This window comes from Solanum dulcamara, chromosome 6 (genome assembly GCF_947179165.1).
Source record: "Solanum dulcamara chromosome 6, daSolDulc1.2, whole genome shotgun sequence".
NCBI classification, from domain to species: Eukaryota; Viridiplantae; Streptophyta; class Magnoliopsida; order Solanales; family Solanaceae; genus Solanum; species Solanum dulcamara.
The window spans coordinates 73682388-73701672 of record NC_077242.1 but is presented as its reverse complement, the minus strand read 5'-3'; the positions used below and the strand labels follow the sequence as shown (position 1 = coordinate 73701672).

Below are 19285 nucleotides of genomic sequence, written 5' to 3'. Positions count from 1 at the left end.
GTTTTAGATGTGGGTCCCACACAGGGAGTTAGTTGAAGTTAGAATACACTTAGCAAGTCTAAATATAAGTATGTAGATGTATGTATATTTTAGAATGAGAATAACATTTTTCCCCTCTCTCTCTACCTTTACTCTCTTCTTCTCAAGCCGACTTCTCTCTAGAAGTGGTAGCTCTGAAGCTGCTAACATGGTGATTTCTACATGGTATCAGAGCGGGATTGAAGAATCAATCAGCCACTGAAGCTCGAATTGAAGAACAACGGTGAAGGATCGGAGATCAATCGAAGCCTGGACTGAAGAACATCGAGAGAGAAGCTAAAATGGTGAATGGTCAACGACTAGCAAATCCGTCACAATCGCATGAAAGGATGGTTGTAGAACATGGCCATCCCTTATATGTGCACCCATCGGACACATCGGGGTGCGTGCTTGCGCCGGTGAAACTCACCGGATCTGAAAACTATGGAGTTTGGAGCAGGGCCATGAGAATCTCACTTTTAGCAAAGAAGAAGTTGGGATTTGTGACTGGAACATGCACAAAGGACTCATTTGATGAATCTCTTCATGAACAGTGGGAGACGGTGAATGCAATCGTCCTTTCATGGATCATGAACATAGTGTCAGAAAATCTGCTCAGTGTTATCGTTTATGCATCGGATGCACATCTAGTGTGGGAAGACTTGAAGGAGAGCTTTGATAAAGTGAATCGTGTGAGGATTTTTCAACTTCACACAGCAACTGCGAATCTCAAGAAAGGAACTGATCCAGTATCAGTGTATTTCTCTAAGCTGAAAGAGCTATGGAATGAATCTGATGTAATAGCTCCTTCTCCAAATTGTGGCTGTCCAAAGTCAAGAGACTACATTGAGTACTTGCAGCAGCAAAGGCTAATGCAGTTTTTAAGCGGTTTGAACGAGTCATATGATCAGGCCAAGAGGCAAATCATGATGAAATCCACCACACAAACTGTGAATCAGGCATATGCCTTAATAGTACAGGATGAAAGTCAGCAGGCAAACACTGAGAAGTCTAATCCAATGGCGATGCAGGCTAAGAAAAGAGACAACTACAAGAGAGGCTCCATGTATTGTGAGCACTGCCACATGAGAAATCACACAAAGAATGACTGTTATAAAATCATTGGGTACCCTGCAGAAAGAGACAATAAGTTCAGTAGAAGAATAAGAGGTAACTATGAAGGGCATAACAACCATCGTGAGGGTTGGAGGAGAGACACATACAAAGATAGATACAAAAGAGACAATAATGAAGGATGGAGAAAAGACACACATACTACAGTTGCCAACAATGTGGATCTTTCTCAAGAAAAACACTCAGGCACGATTGACAACCGAAGTCATTATACTGATAACAACAGGAGAGATGATAGCAAAGGTGGCCACTATGCCTCAGATAACAAAGACTCTGAAGAATATCAAGCTCATATGACAGGTACTATAACTTGTCTACTGTCTCAGCTAGAAAAGTGTGAGTGGATAGTTGATTCTGGTGCCTCTCACCATGTTACTGCAAATGAGAAACTGTTAAAGAGCATACGTAATATACATGCTAGTAGAGGTTTAAAAATGCATTTGCCAAATGGAGACACAGTGCCAATCACACATACAGGGTATATTGAACTATTTGGAAAGGAGACAATATCAAATGTGCTGTTTGTGCCAGACTTTAAATACAACCTTCTGTCAGTGTCAAAATTGACTAAGGAGTTATGTTGTTCAGTCAATTTCTTCCCTGATCACTGTATCTTCCAAGATCTCTACAGTGGCAAGGTGAAGGGGATTGGTAGATTGCAAGAAGGTTTATACATTTTTCAAGGGTTAACTGAAGATGCAGAGCAAAAGGAAAATATAAGGCAGGTCCACCTAGCAGCTGTTGATGAGAGATGCAGCTTATGGCATATGAGGCTGGGCCATCCTTCCATTTCTACTATGAAACATATACCAGAGTTCAGGAATAAGCTTGATGCCAATATTCATAGCCATTGTAAGATTTGCCCTATGGCAAAACAAACTAGATTGCAATTTCCTTTCAGTAATTCTAGAACTGATAAGCCTTTTGAATTGATTCATCTAGACCTGTGGGGTCCCTATAGAATTCCTACATTTGATAAGAAAAACTATTTCCTCACCATTGTTGATGATCACACAAGGTACACTTGGATTTATCTGTTATAATTGAAGACTGGAGTAATTGTTGTTTTGAGACAATTTCTTGCTTATGTTGCCACTCAGTTCAATTGTAAAATCAAAACTATTAGATCTGATAATGGCACTGAATTCTTCAACTCACAATGCTATGAGTTATTCCATAGCTTAGGCATAGTTCATCAAAGCAACTTTCCTTACACTCCCCAGCAAAATGGGGTGGTTGAAAGGAAGCACAGACAAATTTTAGAAATGGCCAGGGCTGTCAAATTCCAAGCTCATTTTCCTACTAAATATTGGGGGTTTTTGTGTCAGCAGTTTATCTCATGAACAGGTTGCCATCAACTACTCTGCAGAATCAAACTCCATATGAATTGATGTTTCACAAGAGTGCCACTATTGATCATCTCAGAGTCCTTGGCTGCCTATGTTATGTCACTACACTACCAAGATCTGACAAGCTTGCCTCTAGAGCCACAACAGCTGTCTTCATGGGATTCTCAGAAACACAAAAGGGTTACATTTTACTTGACATGTCCACTAACAGGTTCCTTGTTAGCAAGGATGTGGTATTTAGAGAAACTGAGTTTCCTTTCCTCACCTCTTCAGAATCAAGTCATGATTTTTTCTTTCCACCAGGCCCAACAGGTATCATATATCCTGATCCTCTCCAGTCCACACCAGTAGGAGCAAGGGGGCCCCTGTCACCTGACAATGGAAATGGATCCTCAACATATGTTCCTCCTGCAGATACACCAGAAACTGCAGATACATCAGAAATGTCTATTGAAATTGATCATGTTGATACTCCTGTTGAACAAACTCCATTGCAGGCTATTACTCCTCCTGTTGTGAATGCAAGACCAGCTAGGATTACTAAGAGGCCTGGATGGTTGAATGACTACATTTTCAATGCTAGTCATGATGGAACTAGCACTTATCCTATGAACAAATATGTGTCATATGCAGCAACATCAAACAAGTACAAAAGTTATTTGGCCAACAAATTCTCAAATTTGTCTGAACCAAAAACTTTCAAAGAAGCTTCAAGAGATAGCAAATGGATAGAAGCCATGAAGCAAGAGATTAAGGCTTTGGAAGATAATCATACTTGGCAGGTTGTTGATCTTCCAAATGGGAAGAATGCAGTTGGCTCAAAATGGGTGTATAAAATCAAATACAAAGCTAATGGAGATGTTGAAAGATTCAAGGCAAGGTTAGTGACAAAGGGGTATAGTAAAAAAGAAGGCCTCGACTATCATGAAACCTTCTCTTCAGTGGCCAAAATGATCACTGTAAGATCTGTAATTGCATTAGCAGCATCAAAGGGTTGAAATCTTCATCAAATGGATGTGTACAATGCATTCTTACAAGGAGACCTGTATGAAGAGGTATATATGGAACTGCCAGAGGGCTTCAAAAAACAGGGGGAGACCAAAGTATGCAAGCTGCTGAAGTCTCTGTATGGCCTGAAGCAGGCCTCAAGGCAGTGAAACATAAAGCTGACTGATGCCTTAGTAACTGCAGGATTCACACAAAGTGCACATGATTACTCTCTCTTTACAAGGAAATCAGGTATTGATATTGTGATAATTCTAGTATATGTAGATGACCTACTCATCACTGGGAATAGCAACATTCTCATAGAAGAAGCAAAAAAGATTTTGCATCATGACTTTAGAGTCAAGGATCTGGGGGAGCTTAAATACTTTCTTGGGATTGAAGTTCTGAGATCACAGGTTGGTGTTGTCCTTAATCAAAGGAAGTATATACTAGAACTCATATCAGAAGTAGGCCTAGCAGGTACAAGACCAGCTACTACACCATTAGAAGCTGGAAACAAACTAACCACTGTGGAGTATGACAGAATTGTTGGAGTCAAGGATGATGAAGTCTTAGGGGATGCTTCAATGTATCAAAGGTTGATAGGTAAACTCCTCTATGTCACCATTATAAGGCCTGATATTAGCTTTGCAGTTCAGACACTGAGCCAATTTATGCAAGAGCCAAAAATGTCACATTGGGAGGCAGCCATTAGAGTGGTCAAATACCTCAAAAATGCACCAGGACAGGGCCTCATCTTCAGATCACAACAGACACAAGAATTAACATGCTGGTGTGATTCAGATTGGGCAGCATATCCAAACACAAGAAGGTCCATCACAGGCTATGCAGTGAAGTTTGGAAAGTCCCTGATCTCCTGGAAATCAAAGAAACAACAAACAATATCAAAAAGCTCAGCTGAAGCTGAGTATAGAAGCATGGCAGCAGTAGCATCAGAAGTTATTTGGCTGCTGGGGCTGTTTAAGGAGCTAGGAGTACAAATACATCAACCAGTGAGAATTTGGAGTGACAGCAAGACAGCAATTCAGTTGGTTGCGAACCCAGTATATCATGAACGTACTAAACACATTGAAGTTGATTGCCACTTCATAAGAGATAAGATAAAAGAAGGAACAATCAAGACTGAATTCGTAAACACAAGTGATCAACAAGCAGATCTACTAACGAAGGGACTGAGCAGGCAACAACATTCATATTTGATAACCAAGTTGGGACTGCTGGACATTCTGCACCCTCCAACTTGAGGGGGAGTATTGAATATTAACATGTGCTATACACATATAAGCACATGGTGTTAATAATAGTTAGTTGGTAAATAATGTGTTAGTTAGTGGTGTTAGTATAATATGTGTGTGTGGTTGTTTTAGATGTGGGTCCCACACAGGGAGTTAGTTGAAGTTAGAATACACTTAGCAAGTCTAAATATAAGTATGCAGATGTATGTATATTTTAGAATGAGAATAACATTTTTCCTTTCTCTCTCTACCTTTACTCTCTTCTTCTCAAGCCGACTTCTCTCTAGAAGTGGTAGCTCTGAAGCTGCTAACATGGTGATTTCTACACATACCATCATGACATCAATTTTAAAGATTAATCGAATCCTAAAACGAATATCAAAATATTGAATGAAAAATCTGGGAAAATAATAATTTGACTATAATATTTCATTTCAAAAAGATGAAATAAAATAATATAAACTGTATTAAACTACGTACAGTTCCATTGCATTTTTTATTATACAAAATAGAATTTCCTTCAATAAGATATTGTGGGCAGAGCTTTGATTTCTGATTAACCATCATATTCATACTGTTATTTTGAATGGATAGTATATCCAACAAATAACTGATATATAGCCAATACTAGAGTTTATTGTCAATAAAATTCATTATTTATCTTATATATAACCTCGAGATTATAGTAATTTATACAATTCAAATAATTCGTTTTACAAGACACCAGAACATTCTTGATTTATGCACTACAATTAAATACATTATGTATTTTTTATCAAAAAATTTCACAACTAGCGATATTTAATTAGCGCATGTTTTTGTAATATTTAGCGACATTTTATTTTTGTTTTTGTGTTTTTCTCAAAATATAGAAAAAAATTATTTTAAAACGTAGCGAAATACACTGTATTCATACGCATGCAATATTTAATCCTAACTAAAATTGCATAAGTACAATATCTGATTTTTTAAAGAAGACATCAACTATACGTGTAGCAAACTGAATTCAATATTTGTATTTTTATATTTCTAATATTGTTTTTTTATCTTCCGTTCTTGCATGTTATGAATACCTTGCAATCCTTCATCCACTCCATTTAAAATTTACACATTTGACTGTTTGCTCAAAAATATTTACATCACTAGTTAATAGACATAATATAATTATTTTAATTTATAATACAAATAAATTGAAACGAAGAAAGTAACCTGAATTGATCAAAATAGCCTACTCGAGAAGCAAGTTAGAAAGACATTTGCCAACTGTTTCCCTGACCACTTCTATATATATATAGAATATTATCGGCTATTAATGTTAATTTCTCTAAAAATCAAACCCAATTCTTTTGGCCTTTTTGTATTCAATGTGGTTCTAGATCTATGTTAGGCCCAACTTATATAGCACGGAAAATTGAAAGTTCTGTTCCCAAAGACTATCGGCTTGAACATCTGCTTGAACTGTCGCTATTGCAGCTGCTCACGTCACCGTCTTTCGTCATCATCTCAGGCATTTCTTCGAGTCAACGATACTTTCCTCTTCTTTCGTCTAGTTAATAGGTTAGTTATTTATTTTTCTTACCTTTGCATGTCATTCCTTTAAAATCTCATGTTTTGTTGTGGTGTAAGAAAGTTTAGCCATGAAAGCAACGACTGCTCAATATAATGGGTGGCCTAATATTAAAATTTAGAAAAAAGAGTTATTCTTATTATATATATATATATTTATTTTTATAAATTTTTAAAAAATATTTTGATAGATCATAATTTAATAATTAATTTTTCTTTTTCGATTAACATTAACAGTTCTTTATAATATTTTGTAAGAGAAGAATAAATATATATAAATTATTGTACATTACATAGCAACATAAATATTTAAATCTCTCTTATTGATTATAGTTTTGAAAGCCTTTTAATATAATCAATTGTTTTATGAACTGTAAAAATTATTTTAAAAGTGTTTAAAAATAAAATTAAGACTTCACTTCATTAAATATGTCAATTAGAGTATTATTTTTTTCTTATATAATATTTTATAATATTTTAAATTACAAAAATCGATATTCAAAGTTAAGATATTTAAATTTAATTATTTGATAATTTATTTAATTTAAGCTTGAATTGTTTAATTAAATATATCAAAGTATTGAAAACAATCTTATATAGTCAATATTAAAACATAATTGATTTAAATTGAAGCGAATTAGATAAATTAAGAGATAAAAAATAAGCCTAATAATATATGGATAAATTTTCTTATATTCTACTTAGGGTTTGTTCCAAGTGTGTATGTGTATCTCCTTCATCTTTTGTCTGCTCTGTTCTTTTAGTTCTTCGTTTAATCGGTCGAATTTATTTCCTTTCTGTGCATCTTAGGTATGTTTTCGTATTTGAGCGAACTGAATTTGGGGATTTTTGCTTCTTTGGAGGCCCTTATTTTTTTGGGGGGGTTAGTGGCTTTAGGGTTGAGCCGCCCTTGAATGAAATAGTTCGACTTATATGTTTTACCTGTACATAATGCGCATTGTGTTTTTCTGCAGCTGATTTTTGTTTTTGTTTAATTCAGGTAGTAAAGAGCCATGGATGATAGCTTGTATGATGAATTTGGGAACTATATTGGTCCTGAAATAGAGTCTGATGAGGAAAGTGATAGGGAAGAGGAAGAGGATGAGCTTCCCGATAGGAGTGATGATGAGAGAGTTGCATCTGATGGTGAGAAGCAGCCTGGTGGATCAAATGGATGGCTTGCTATTCAAGACGATGATGATATTGACATGGATAATCAAGTTGTTCTTGCTGAAGACAAGAAATATTACCCAACAGCTGAAGAGGTTTATGGTGAAGAAGTTGAGACTTTGGTAATGGATGAAGATGAACAGCCACTTGAAATGCCAATAATTAAACCGGTGAAGAATCTCAAGTTTGAACTTGGGGTAAAGGATTCGTCCACTTATGTTTCGACTCAGTTTCTATTAGGTCTGATGTCCAATCCAGCATTGGTTAGAAATGTTGCTCTAGTGGGACACATACATCATGGGAAGACTTTGTTTATGGATATGCTAGTGGAGCAAACACACCATATATCTACGTTTGATCAGAACAGTGAGAAGCATATGAGGTATACAGATACAAGAATAGATGAGCAGGAGAGGAGGATATCAATTAAGTCTGTTCCTATGTCGTTAGTTCTCGAAGATAGCAATTCTAAGTCTTACCTATGTAACATTATGGATGCTCCCGGCCATGTCAACTTCTCCGATGAAATGACTGCTGCTTTAAGACTTGCTGATGGGGCAGTTTTGATTGTTGATGCAGTTGAAGGAGTGATGGTAAGTTCCTTTTTATTTCTATGGTTAATTCACTTGCAAATGACAGCCTAGTAGCTTAGAGCATGTTAGGATTGGCTTATTTTAGGTGCTTTTAAGCTAAAATAGCTTTTAAGCACGTTTGTAGTGTTTGGGTAGGATAAAAAAAGTACTTTTAAGCACTTATAGTCAAGACAAAATAACAATAATAAACCAAAAGCCATAAGTTAGGATTCTTAACTTATGACTTATAAGCCCATCCAAACAGGCTCTTACTTGTTTCAGTGCATGAGGCAAAGTTTGTATAGGATGCTAGAAGTTATAGCCATCAAAGCATATGCTTCTAAAACTAGTTTTGTTTTATACGGATGCTGACCTGAGTTGCCAGCCTCCTTTGTATGTGGTGGCGTTTGTGAGTTGCAGCCAACTATATGGTTTTCAATTCGCACGTATACTGTGCAGACTGCAGACAGTATATCTAAGCAGAACTATCGTGGAAAATCGAGTTATATTCCTTGGGATGACTGTACTGTAATAGTAGCTAGTCTTTATACATTATAAGTCATTAATTTTATTTCTTCCCTGCAGCATCCAGTACAGTGCTTCTGAATTGCCAATCTTGCCATATGCTGGAATTCAGACATTTTGTGGGAATCATGTAGCTGCTAGATAAGATCTAACAGGTGTCTTCACAACTAATTAATCGAGTAAAAGAGTACTAAGCTTCCACAAAAAAAGAGAGTAACAGCATACATGTCTACACCTTAATTTGAAACATACATGAAGCACGATTTCCATTTGGAAAAAATGTCAGAAGTATTGTCAAATAGAAATTGGTACTATATATAAACAATGTTTTGGAAAATGTTTTTTCTTAATGAGAGGGAGTTGGGAGTATCGAAGTTTAAAGCAATGTATAGATATTTAAATAGCCTGATAAAATATTCAACAAATGGAGTGCCTTATTTACTCATATACTATGTCGTCTACTGCCCAATGAAGAGTGGGACCCTTTAAACTAGCTGGTATGTGGGGCCGAGAGTATAGAACAATGGAAGTCGTCTAAAATAGACCAAACTATGCGATGTATGCAGGACATGGTGATTATCACTTGGTCTGGATGTAAGCTGCTTGCTGTGTGTTCTCTGGGAGGCTTTGCAGTTTAGGGAAATGTATTATCAAAATTTTGGGGCTCATATGGGGTATGGTGGGTTTTAGTTGGATTAAGTTAATCAGGTAGACGAGCTGGGTGGTAAAGTTGCATCTTCTTTTTGTTTTTATATATGGAAGCCGTATTTGCTACAATTGAGTTCTATCTAGTCTTTATCTGGTATATGTACACTGGATAGACAGATCACTTACATTTGTTTCTTGTGTCATTCGTAACAGGTAAATACAGAAAGGGCCATTAGGCATGCAATTCTAGAACGTATTCCGATTGTTCTTGTGATCAACAAGGTATATTGCCCATCACATAAAACTGGTGAAGATTCAAGTAATGTTGAGACACATTGTTACCACTAACAATTTTTTTTGTCATTTTAGGTTGACAGATTGATAACTGAGCTTAAATTGCCTCCGAAGGACGCCTACTTCAAATTAAAGCACATAGTTGAAACTGTCAACAATCAAATTACAGCTGCCTCATCCACAGCTGGAAATGCACAATTAATTGATCCTGCTCTAGGGAATGTCTGCTTTGCAAGTGCAACAGCAGGATGGTCATTCACTCTGCAGTCATTTGCCAAACTGTATGTTAAGCTTCACGGAATTGCATTTGATGCCAACAAGTTTGCTTCGCGGCTTTGGGGGGACTTCTACTTTGATCCTGATACAAGAAGTTTCAAGAAGAAACCGCCTGCAAGTGGGGTTGAAAGATCTTTTGTTCAGTTCGTTCTTGAACCTCTTTACAAAATCTATAGCCAAGTGATTGGAGAGCACAAGAAGAGTGTTGAAGCAACCCTAGCAGAACTTGGGGTGACACTAAGCAATGCAGCTTACCGTTTAAATGTAAGGCCTCTGCTGAGGCTGGCTTGCAGTGCTGTTTTTGGAACTGCCACTGGGTTTACTGACATGTTGGTTCATCACATCCCTTCTGCTAAAGCTGCCGCAGCTAGGAAAGTGGAACACATATACACGGGTCCAAAGGATTCAGCAATTTACAAAGCAATGGAAAATTGTGATTCCGCTGGCCCGTTGATGGTTAATGTGACAAAGCTGTATCCCAAACCAGATTGTAGTGTTTTTGATGCTTTTGGTAGGGTTTACAGCGGAGAAATAATGACAGGGCAGACAGTACGCGTTCTGGGTGAGGGCTATTCACCTGATGATGAAGAGGATATGACTGTAAAAGAAGTTACAAAGCTGTGGGTATATCAAGCTAGATACAGGATACCCATTAGTAAGGCTCCTCCAGGTGCATGGGTTCTGATTGAAGGAGTGGATGCTTCAATCATGAAAACTGCTACTCTTTGTAATTTGGAATTTGATGAGGATGTATACATATTTCGCCCTCTTCAGTTCAATACTCTTCCTGTGGTGAAAACAGCAACTGAGCCTTTGAATCCTAGCGAATTGCCCAAAATGGTGGAGGGGCTTAGGAAAATCAGCAAGAGTTATCCTCTTGCGATCACAAAGGTTGAAGAGTCCGGTGAACACACAATATTAGGTACTGGTGAATTGTACCTAGATTCCATAATGAAGGACCTTAGGGAGCTTTACTCCGAGGTGGAAGTGAAGGTGCTTTTGTAACTTTCTCTTCTGTACTTGCCTTTGTCAGTTCTTTACTTGTTACAGGACAAATACAAACTTTATTGATATTGGTAACTTTTTTGTCAAACTCAACTGATCTTGGGGTTCTTTTTCGTTGTGATGCGCGACATTCAGGTGGCTGATCCAGTTGTCTCATTCTGTGAAACTGTGGTGGAGTCGTCTTCAATGAAATGTTTTGCTGAAACACCTAACAAGAAAAATAAAATCACCATGGTTAGTCTGTTAATTTTTTAATCTGTCAAAGCTGAGAAAATTGCTTTCCAACTTGCTCACTTTTATTGCTTGTAGATTGCTGAACCTCTGGAGAGAGGACTTGCTGAGGACATCGAGAACGGTGTTGTAAGCATAGATTGGCCTAGAAAGAAACTAGGTGAATTTTTCCAAACCAAATATGACTGGGATCTTCTTGCTGCACGGTCTATTTGGGCATTTGGACCTGATAAGCAGGTCAGTAGTTACATAGTTTAGATTACCACTTAGCTGTTTTGAACTTCTACTAATGGATTGATTCTATCCCTTAGTTGAACATATTCTGTTTTGACACTTCAAATATATTTGCAGGGGCCTAACATCTTGTTGGATGACACACTCTCAAGTGAAGTGGACAAGAGCTTGTTGAATGCTGTTAAAGATTCTATTGTTCAGGGGTAAGTTGAGTTTCTTAGTTTTGTGGTTTTCCCTGACCCAGATGGTGGACTAACAAAATCAACAAAATCTCAACAGGTTTCAATGGGGAGCTCGGGAAGGACCCCTCTGCGATGAGCCCATTAGAAATGTTAAATTCAAGATAGTCGATGCAAAGATAGCACCGGAGCCATTGCATCGTGGAACGGGTCAGATTATTCCAACTGCACGACGTGTAGCCTACTCTGCTTTCCTTATGGCTACACCCAGACTTATGGAACCTGTGTATTATGTGGAGGTATACTGTTTAAGTTTTTTTTTTTTGGTAATGTTTTCGTGATTAATTGTTTGACAAGTTCTTTGGATCACCAATGTAAAAAAAGAAGGGGAGAGGGGTTTAAAACTTTACCTATGAGCTGTGTAAAACATATTATTTTAGGTGTTAGAGCTGCTGCTCTATGCCCACATATATTAGGAAAAAAGTGAACAGCGGAACTGTCACAACTGGATATTAGTGATGCTCCTGCTGGGTTTATACTATGTTCAAATTGACAAGAAAAGTCCAAGTGTTGAGCCTTGGGTTAGGTTCTCACTTATTTACATAAATTGGATATAAAATTTCAACCAAAGTTTGTTTAAAGATGTTTTCTTATGTGAAACTAGGGCTAACTTTCTGACGTCTTGCTTCAGATCCAAACGCCCATGGATTGTCTCTCGGCTATATACACCGTGTTGTCTCGCAGGCGTGGACATGTTACTGCTGATGTTCCTCAACCTGGGACCCCTGCCTACATTGTCAAGGTTTGATTTCAAACATCGATAGCACCTTCAATTGTTGATGCAATGTTTTCATGTTATAGCATCAGGTTTCTTATGTGCACACCTCTTCTTTGTCCAGGCATTTTTACCCGTTATTGAGTCCTTCGGTTTTGAAACGGACTTGAGGTATCACACCCAAGGGCAGGCTTTTTGTCTTTCTGTGTTTGATCATTGGGCTATTGTCCCTGGGGATCCTCTTGACAAGAGCATTGTTCTACGACCACTGGAGCCTGCCCCAATTCAGCATCTGGCTCGTGAGTTCATGGTGAAGACAAGGCGTAGAAAGGTATACATTCTTACAGGGTTAAATTGAGTTTTGGAAGAAGTTATTTACCCTTCAGGTTTCTGGAACAACACCTGATTTGATAAATCTATCCCTTTTCTTTCCAGGGAATGAGTGAAGACGTGAGCATCAACAAGTTCTTTGACGAGGCTATGATGGTAGAGCTTGCGCAGCAGGATGCTGATCTTCACTTGCAGATGATGTAGATATTTAGTTGAGATACTTCTGTAATTGTGCTTATGGAACTTTCCTTTGTATGTCATGTTGCAAACAGCCTTTTGAAAGGTATTAGATCATTGAGCTCCTTGAACCACAATATGTAATATTCCAATGCAAATTGGCAGTCCAGATCATGGATGGTTCTGGCCTCACTCAATTCCTTGAGCTGGTTCATTTGTTGGGTGATCGCTTGCTCTCACATTCCGAGTGTTTGGGTCGGTTTCCTCTGTCAAAGAGTAGGTTCTGGTATGACTAACATTGTGAATGAGGTTTCTGTATGCTCAAGTGTAGCGAATGACTGGGCACCAGTTCAAATTCTTACTTTATCCTGTTTTGGCATCTTCTTTGGATTGCATGTAAACTAAAGATTGAGCTCATTGTCCACGGTACTAGAACTTCCTTCTTATATATCTATTTTAGTTGAATTTTGTGAAGGCGAGCCATGGTGTAACATTAAAGTTATCTTCCTTTGAACTATAGGTCGTGGTTCGAGCTATGGAATCAGCCATTGATGGTCTTGCATTAGGGTAGACAACCTTATTTTTGAGGTGAGTTTTGTGACATTTGATCCCGGTTTTAGAGGATGATTGTTGAATTCTTTTTGGTTAAATCAACAATGAATTCTGGATTCTATTGAGTTGAATTCAACTCCAACAGAATTTGAAACACAAATTTCTATTTTGCACGTGGTTTCACCTAGGGGTGGCAATTGGGCGGGGTTGGATCAAATTTGGACGGGTCATAATGGGTTAAGACAATAATTGGGTCAAGACCCAACCTAACCCAAATTAGTTTGGGTCAAAATGGGTTATGTAATGAGTTATATAACGGGTCAAGATTCAATTCAACCCAATTTTTACGAAGCTTAATTGTTTTATTTGTTCTTTTAAACTATTTTAGTACATAATAAAGTTATTTTTTTTCTTTATTATGGCTATATATAACATATCAAATTTTTTAAAAAGAAGTTTTTTAAAAATATTTTAACAAGATTTCTCATGAGTCAATTCGAGTTATATATCAATCTAATTTTTTATAGGTTAAAATGGGTTGGATTGAAATGGTTGAACTAATGAATGAACGGGTCAATTACCAACCCAAATTTAAACGGGCTGGATTGAATTGAACGGATTGAGTTGATTTTGCCACCACTAGTTTCACCTGTGAAGCGATAACCTCTCACTTTGCATCTCACTAATAATGGACTCGTCACTTTATGATCTTTACTTTACCATTAATGTTTAGAATTAAAATGTTTGTACTCGAAAAAAAAGTTTGAAGCTCTTAAGCATATACATTTGTTAAATTTGTAAGTATGATACTTTATATGCACCAAAATTCAGCAGAAAATACATTTGTTAAATCTGCAATATAGCAGCTGCAAAGCCGTTACGCCTTAGTGCATCTATTTACTTGTGGATCTAGGATTTAAGCTTTATGAGCTCAATCTTTGTTTCAAGTAATTTTTCATACATGAATTTATAATTTATGTTCTGCGTTGAAAATATTGGATTCAGATGAACCCGCAGCTAAATAACTGCATCCGCCACTGGCCAGCACTCATATGAAGGAGATTTGGAACTCTTTTATTAAGCCAGTCACAGCCAAGGCATGTGGTAATTACATAAACTGTGTTTTGACATCAAAAAGGTTGGAACAAACCAACAATTCAACTTTTGTCTCTCACCATACAATGGAAGAATATTGAGTTTAATTTATGTACAAAAATTTGGCTCAATGGGTTGCTTCTCTCTCCCTCAAGCTTTATTTCGTCTTGGACTTAGGTCTAAATGGGAGGATTACAAAAAAAGAAGATAAGCTTACCTCAAGAGTATTTACAAAGTTGTCAAGAAGTAACCAAGTGATCGTCCTTATCGCTGTTGTTTAGGTGGATATGTTGTAAGCTGCCAAAATTAATATCGAACGTTGCAGCTCTAGCCTTCAAGCAAAGATCTTAGATTTGCAAGTCCCTCGGCGGATATACTTTTCCTTATTCTTGATCTTTGAAAAACAACTGGAGGTGGAGGCTCGGAGTGAAAACAGACCATGACTACTGTTAAGTTGTCTATGGCACCGCGCTTTTTGGCCTCATCTACTATTTCCTTGCAGCATCGCTTTACATTGTTATGCTCCTGCAGTCTCCTCCGAGCAAAATCAACTGCATTTTGGCTTCGGAAAACATCCCATATTCCATCACTACCAATAATCAGGAACTCATCCTCCTTTGTCAACGTCAGCAACTTCAGTTCTGGTTCAGCACTCAATGGCCCGCCCTTCTCAACCTCCTTCAATCCTTTAATGTGCCAGTCACCTAATGCCCGGGTCACGCCTAGCTGTCCATTCAAATAGTCATCATCAACAAATCCACCTACTGACTCGATACGAGTTTTCTCAGTAACACAAGAAGGTCTGTGATCCTTTGACATTTCTATAGCCAGTCCACGTCGAGATACAACTGCTCGACAATCACCAGCATTTGCCACAAGTAGTGATCTGTTCATAAGACAACGCATCAGTTTAAAGAATTGATCAAAGAGGCTAATCTTAGAAAATGGATTCCTGAATGTAGCTTAATGAGATGACTTAGGCACAGGAATAGATCACCTTCCAAATATCATTGCAGTGAGTGCAGTAGTGCCGGAGGACAAGGCTGAGTCAACAGAGCATGACTTGGCAAAGGCAGCATCCGTCTCTGCGAAAGATCTTGTAACCACTTTCTCAAGTTCCAGAGGAAAATCAGCATCCTCGACAATGATCTTTGGTAAGTAATCACGAACAAACTGTGATGCTCCTTTCCCTCCATGTCCATCAAAGACCTGTCATTAGAACCGTTTGCATTAGGCATCATCAGAGTAAGAATATCAAAAGGAAAAAGAAAACACCAAAACAGAAAAAAGACCTCTCTGTGTTCCTCCTCCTCGTACCAAAAGGAAAAAAAAGGAACTCAATTTAATTCTAATCCATATAAATTGACAGAAACATCAAAGGAAACAATGGGACATGGTCGTAAGTAGGAACTAAGATATGCATTTAGGAAAGCAGAAGTTCAATTAATGGAGCTCCACCTACTGCTGTTCAACAGGTTCATTTTGAGACTCCTGGAAGCACAACACCTTTGTGATTCCATGGTATTGTTCGGTTGGATTATATACTCCCTAGAGTTTATAAGAGTTGTATTATGCTTCAACTTTGGAGAAATGTGGTCTCTTCAGTTAACTTTTCATACTTTTCTTTGATAAGAGATTCTAAGAACATTTCGCTCTACCTGAAAATACTTAAAAATATCTTCAGCACAGTATTTGCAATAACATGACGAAAGAAGCACCCGTATGGTGAAGAGATGCACCCCATCTCACAACTCTGACAAGTAGGGCACTCTAGTTTGTGTCTACTACATAGTGTTAGTCTTTTTATATGCATACTTCCTATGTTCACATGGAAAGAGCTAAGCTAAACCTTACTGAAAGTTAAATTCAGCCTAAAATTATATTGCGTAAATAGTCATGACGTATATGATATCCAATGAGGTTAAAGAACTTACTCCATAGAAGGAAATAGCATCCTCACCAAGTATATTATGGCCAAAATTCTTAGCTAGGTCCGCAATACAGATGTGAGTGTCTTCCATATCAAGGCGACCTCCAATGTCAGACCAATCTCCAGACCTAAGGGCAGGGAGGAAGTTACTAAAGAGTAACTGTTTCCGATCTGCAATAGTTGTGTCTTCTGAAATACTTTCCAGCTGCAGAAAAGGACAGAAATTAATTGAAGCGAAGAAAAAGTCTGAATTCAAGCAACAATCAGCTTCGATGATGTGACAATAGAAGTGAACTTCAGTGCCAATTCTCTGTTTAGGAAGCTAAACAGCATGACTGTAGTCACATGAGTTTGTTGGAAACACCAAACCAGTGCTAATGCAAACTCTAAATCACTAGCTACAAATGCTGACAAACGAAAAGATTCCAGAAGGACGATATGAGACACATCTTGAAATTGCTTTTTCAGAAGACAATGATTGAAAAATACCATCAGGAAATTTCCAATTCCACAAAAACTAGGAAAAAAAATTGTACAAGAAATTTAGGTACACTGTAGCTCTGAAGCAGAAAGTTTACACAAGTCAATTGATTAAATTATCCAGCCAGTATTCACAAATTGACCATCTAACTGGTAAAAAAAAACATAACACAGAGGTGGATGGAGCCTAGTTTACAGGGTTCAACCGAACCCGATATTTACTTACTATAATTTCAGGTTGAACTCAACAAGTTTGAATCACGGATCGCCTTTGCGGTCACACATAGAGACGCAAAGAAAAAGAAATATTGGGGAGCAAATAGTACACAAAAAGAGATTAATAACCATAGCTTTACAGTACTGTCCTAAGGCATAGAAACACCATAAAAATCAAATCTTTTAATAGTATCAACCAATAAAACTCCAAGTTGACCAACACTTATAAGACAAAACTACTAATACCAATCAACATCCATATGCAAACCAAAAAAGTCTCTCCCAATTAACTCAAAAAAAAATACAATCAAGACTACATAAAAACTCGAAATGTTGAACCCTATCAAGTTTAAATTATGAGACAACAACAACAAACCCAGTGAACTCCCATGGTCCGAGGAAGGTATAGTGTACGCCAGCCTTACCACTAGTCCACTACATCTTTGAGGTGAAGATACTGTTTGCAAAAGACAGCTTAAGGAAATCAAAACAATAATTAAAAGAAAAACATGGTAGCTAATAGCAGACATATATGCAAGGAACTGTAACAAGAACAGCAACAACAAGGTGCAGTAACCTAAACAGTAAAAAACACAGATGATATCAGATACCAAAAGCCAAACACTACATGAATATGCTAATACTACGATGGACACGGAGCTCTATACTTCCACCCAGCCAAAGACATGAATAGGCTAGTAATAAGAGACAGAGAGAAATATCAGCATGATATCAAATGAAAAAAGACCAATAACCATAGCTTTAAGTACTGTCCTACGGCATAAGTACGCCATAAAAATCAAATCTTTAAACAGTATCAACCAAATTAACCAACATTTATGACAGATTTTTTTTTTTACTAAAACCAATCAACATCCATGTACAAACCAACAAAAAAGAATACAATCAAGACTACCCAAAAGCAAAAAATTACAATTTTGAAAAAAGAAAAGAAAAGAAAAAAAAATCCTTACTGGGATTGAGTTTCTCATCACAGAAGGACTAGAAGTAGTAATTTTTCCCAAATTCTCATTTTGGGTATGTTGAAATTCAGCTTCAGAATGTAAAGTTTGGTTCTTGCCATTGTCATCAGTGTTGGAAATGACCAAATTCTCCATACCCTCATTCACTTGTTCTGAATCTTGAATGCACATGTTATAGTAGTTATTACACAATTTACTGGGGAAGTTAAAGGGCAAAAAAAAAAAGAGTAGAATATTTAGACCAAGAAGAAGAAGAATGGGTTGTTTTATCACTTTTAGGTTGAGCAACTTGTTGGTATTGAAAGGAGGTAGTAGAGGTAGGGGAAGTGAGAATATGTGGGGGAAATTGTTGATGAAAGAGAAGATTCTTGGGAATATGTGATTATTGGGGTCACAGAAAATAGGTTGCACTCTACTCGTTGAATATTAATTGTCATATATATTAAAAGTAATTGTCTCAAAATAATTATCAAATTAAATCATAAAAATAAATTAATTATATTTTTTTAATTTTATTTTTATTATTAATTATTCTATAATGAAGATGTATATAAATAAATAAAAAAATGATCATAATTAGAAATCTCGATTTTAAATTTAAAAAAATTAAAAGAAATTCGGTTAAAAGTGTTGCTTTAAGAAATAAGTTATAATATTTAATTTAAATTTAATCAAATCTTAAAATACATATCCGATTAAAACAAATCAAAAAATTTAAAACTACACCTTAGCTTGTTTTACATTATCATTTTCGAATCCGAACTAAAAATAAGAGTTATGATAGATTGTCACTCGACGAGTAATGTACAATTTATGAATTCATGATAAATCTATCTATCTCTCTCTCTCTCTCTATATATATATATATATCTAAGTAGCGAATATAATTATTTGTGATCGATTGACTTTTTTTTTTTTTTTAGTGTTAACTTTTTCCTTTTGGAGATATTTAGGTTAGATATTTCTAATTTATTGTCGGTTCATACCAACTTACCAGAAACTTCAGGGCATTTAGTACCTTATTTTCCACTTAATTAAAAAAGAAGACTTTTTGTCAACATCTGTAATCTGTATTTTTCTTTTTGTTATTATTAAATAAATTGAGAGAAAACTTCCAAAATAGTGATCAATATGTCATTTTCAAAAGGAAAAAAACAGCAATTTTTTGTCTCCAAATGAAAAAAAAAAGAATTTAATTAGACCACAACAACAACAACACCAACAACACTAACACTAACAACAATAACAACAACAACTTTAATATAATTTATAAGTCGGGAAAAAGTAATATGTACGCATCATA

General features: G+C 36.6%; 2 protein-coding genes across 2 annotated transcripts; one reads left to right on the top strand and one right to left on the bottom strand.

The window, feature by feature from the left end:
* Positions 1-7014: 7014 nt before the first annotated feature.
* On the top strand, positions 7015-13200 carry LOC129891462 (110 kDa U5 small nuclear ribonucleoprotein component CLO). The gene is made up of 11 exons (XM_055966838.1): positions 7015-7120; positions 7311-8073; positions 9439-9507; positions 9595-10788; positions 10936-11034; positions 11110-11268; positions 11383-11468; positions 11545-11743; positions 12136-12246; positions 12344-12550; positions 12655-13200. The coding sequence occupies exons 2-11, from the start codon at positions 7324-7326 to the stop codon at positions 12751-12753; spliced, it is 2973 nt and encodes a 990-aa protein (XP_055822813.1). The 5' UTR covers positions 7015-7120; positions 7311-7323; the 3' UTR covers positions 12754-13200.
* A 1129-nt stretch (positions 13201-14329) lies between these two features.
* On the bottom strand, positions 14330-18380 carry LOC129891463 (probable protein phosphatase 2C 27). Its single transcript, XM_055966839.1, has 4 exons — positions 17974-18380; positions 16308-16508; positions 15371-15582; positions 14330-15259 (listed from the first exon to the last, which is right to left on the bottom strand). The coding sequence occupies exons 1-4, from the start codon at positions 18151-18153 to the stop codon at positions 14701-14703; spliced, it is 1152 nt and encodes a 383-aa protein (XP_055822814.1). The 5' UTR covers positions 18154-18380; the 3' UTR covers positions 14330-14700.
* Positions 18381-19285: the final 905 nt, after the last annotated feature.

Bases quoted from the DNA above. Each gene is read 5' to 3' on its own strand.
- LOC129891462 (XM_055966838.1), top strand. From the start codon at position 7,324: ATGGATGATAGCTTGTATGATGAATTTGGGAACTATATTGGTCCTGAA. The intron at 8,074-9,438 runs GTAAGTTCCTTT...CATTCGTAACAG, and splicing joins ATGCAGTTGAAGGAGTGATG to GTAAATACAGAAAGGGCCAT. The intron at 11,035-11,109 runs GTTAGTCTGTTA...TATTGCTTGTAG, and splicing joins AGAAAAATAAAATCACCATG to ATTGCTGAACCTCTGGAGAG.
- LOC129891463 (XM_055966839.1), bottom strand. From the start codon at position 18,153: ATGTGCATTCAAGATTCAGAACAAGTGAATGAGGGTATGGAGAATTTG. The intron at 15,583-16,307 runs GTAAGTTCTTTA...TTCTAATGACAG, and splicing joins ATGCTATTTCCTTCTATGGA to GTCTTTGATGGACATGGAGG. The intron at 15,260-15,370 runs GTGATCTATTCC...TCTTATGAACAG, and splicing joins ACTGCAATGATATTTGGAAG to ATCACTACTTGTGGCAAATG.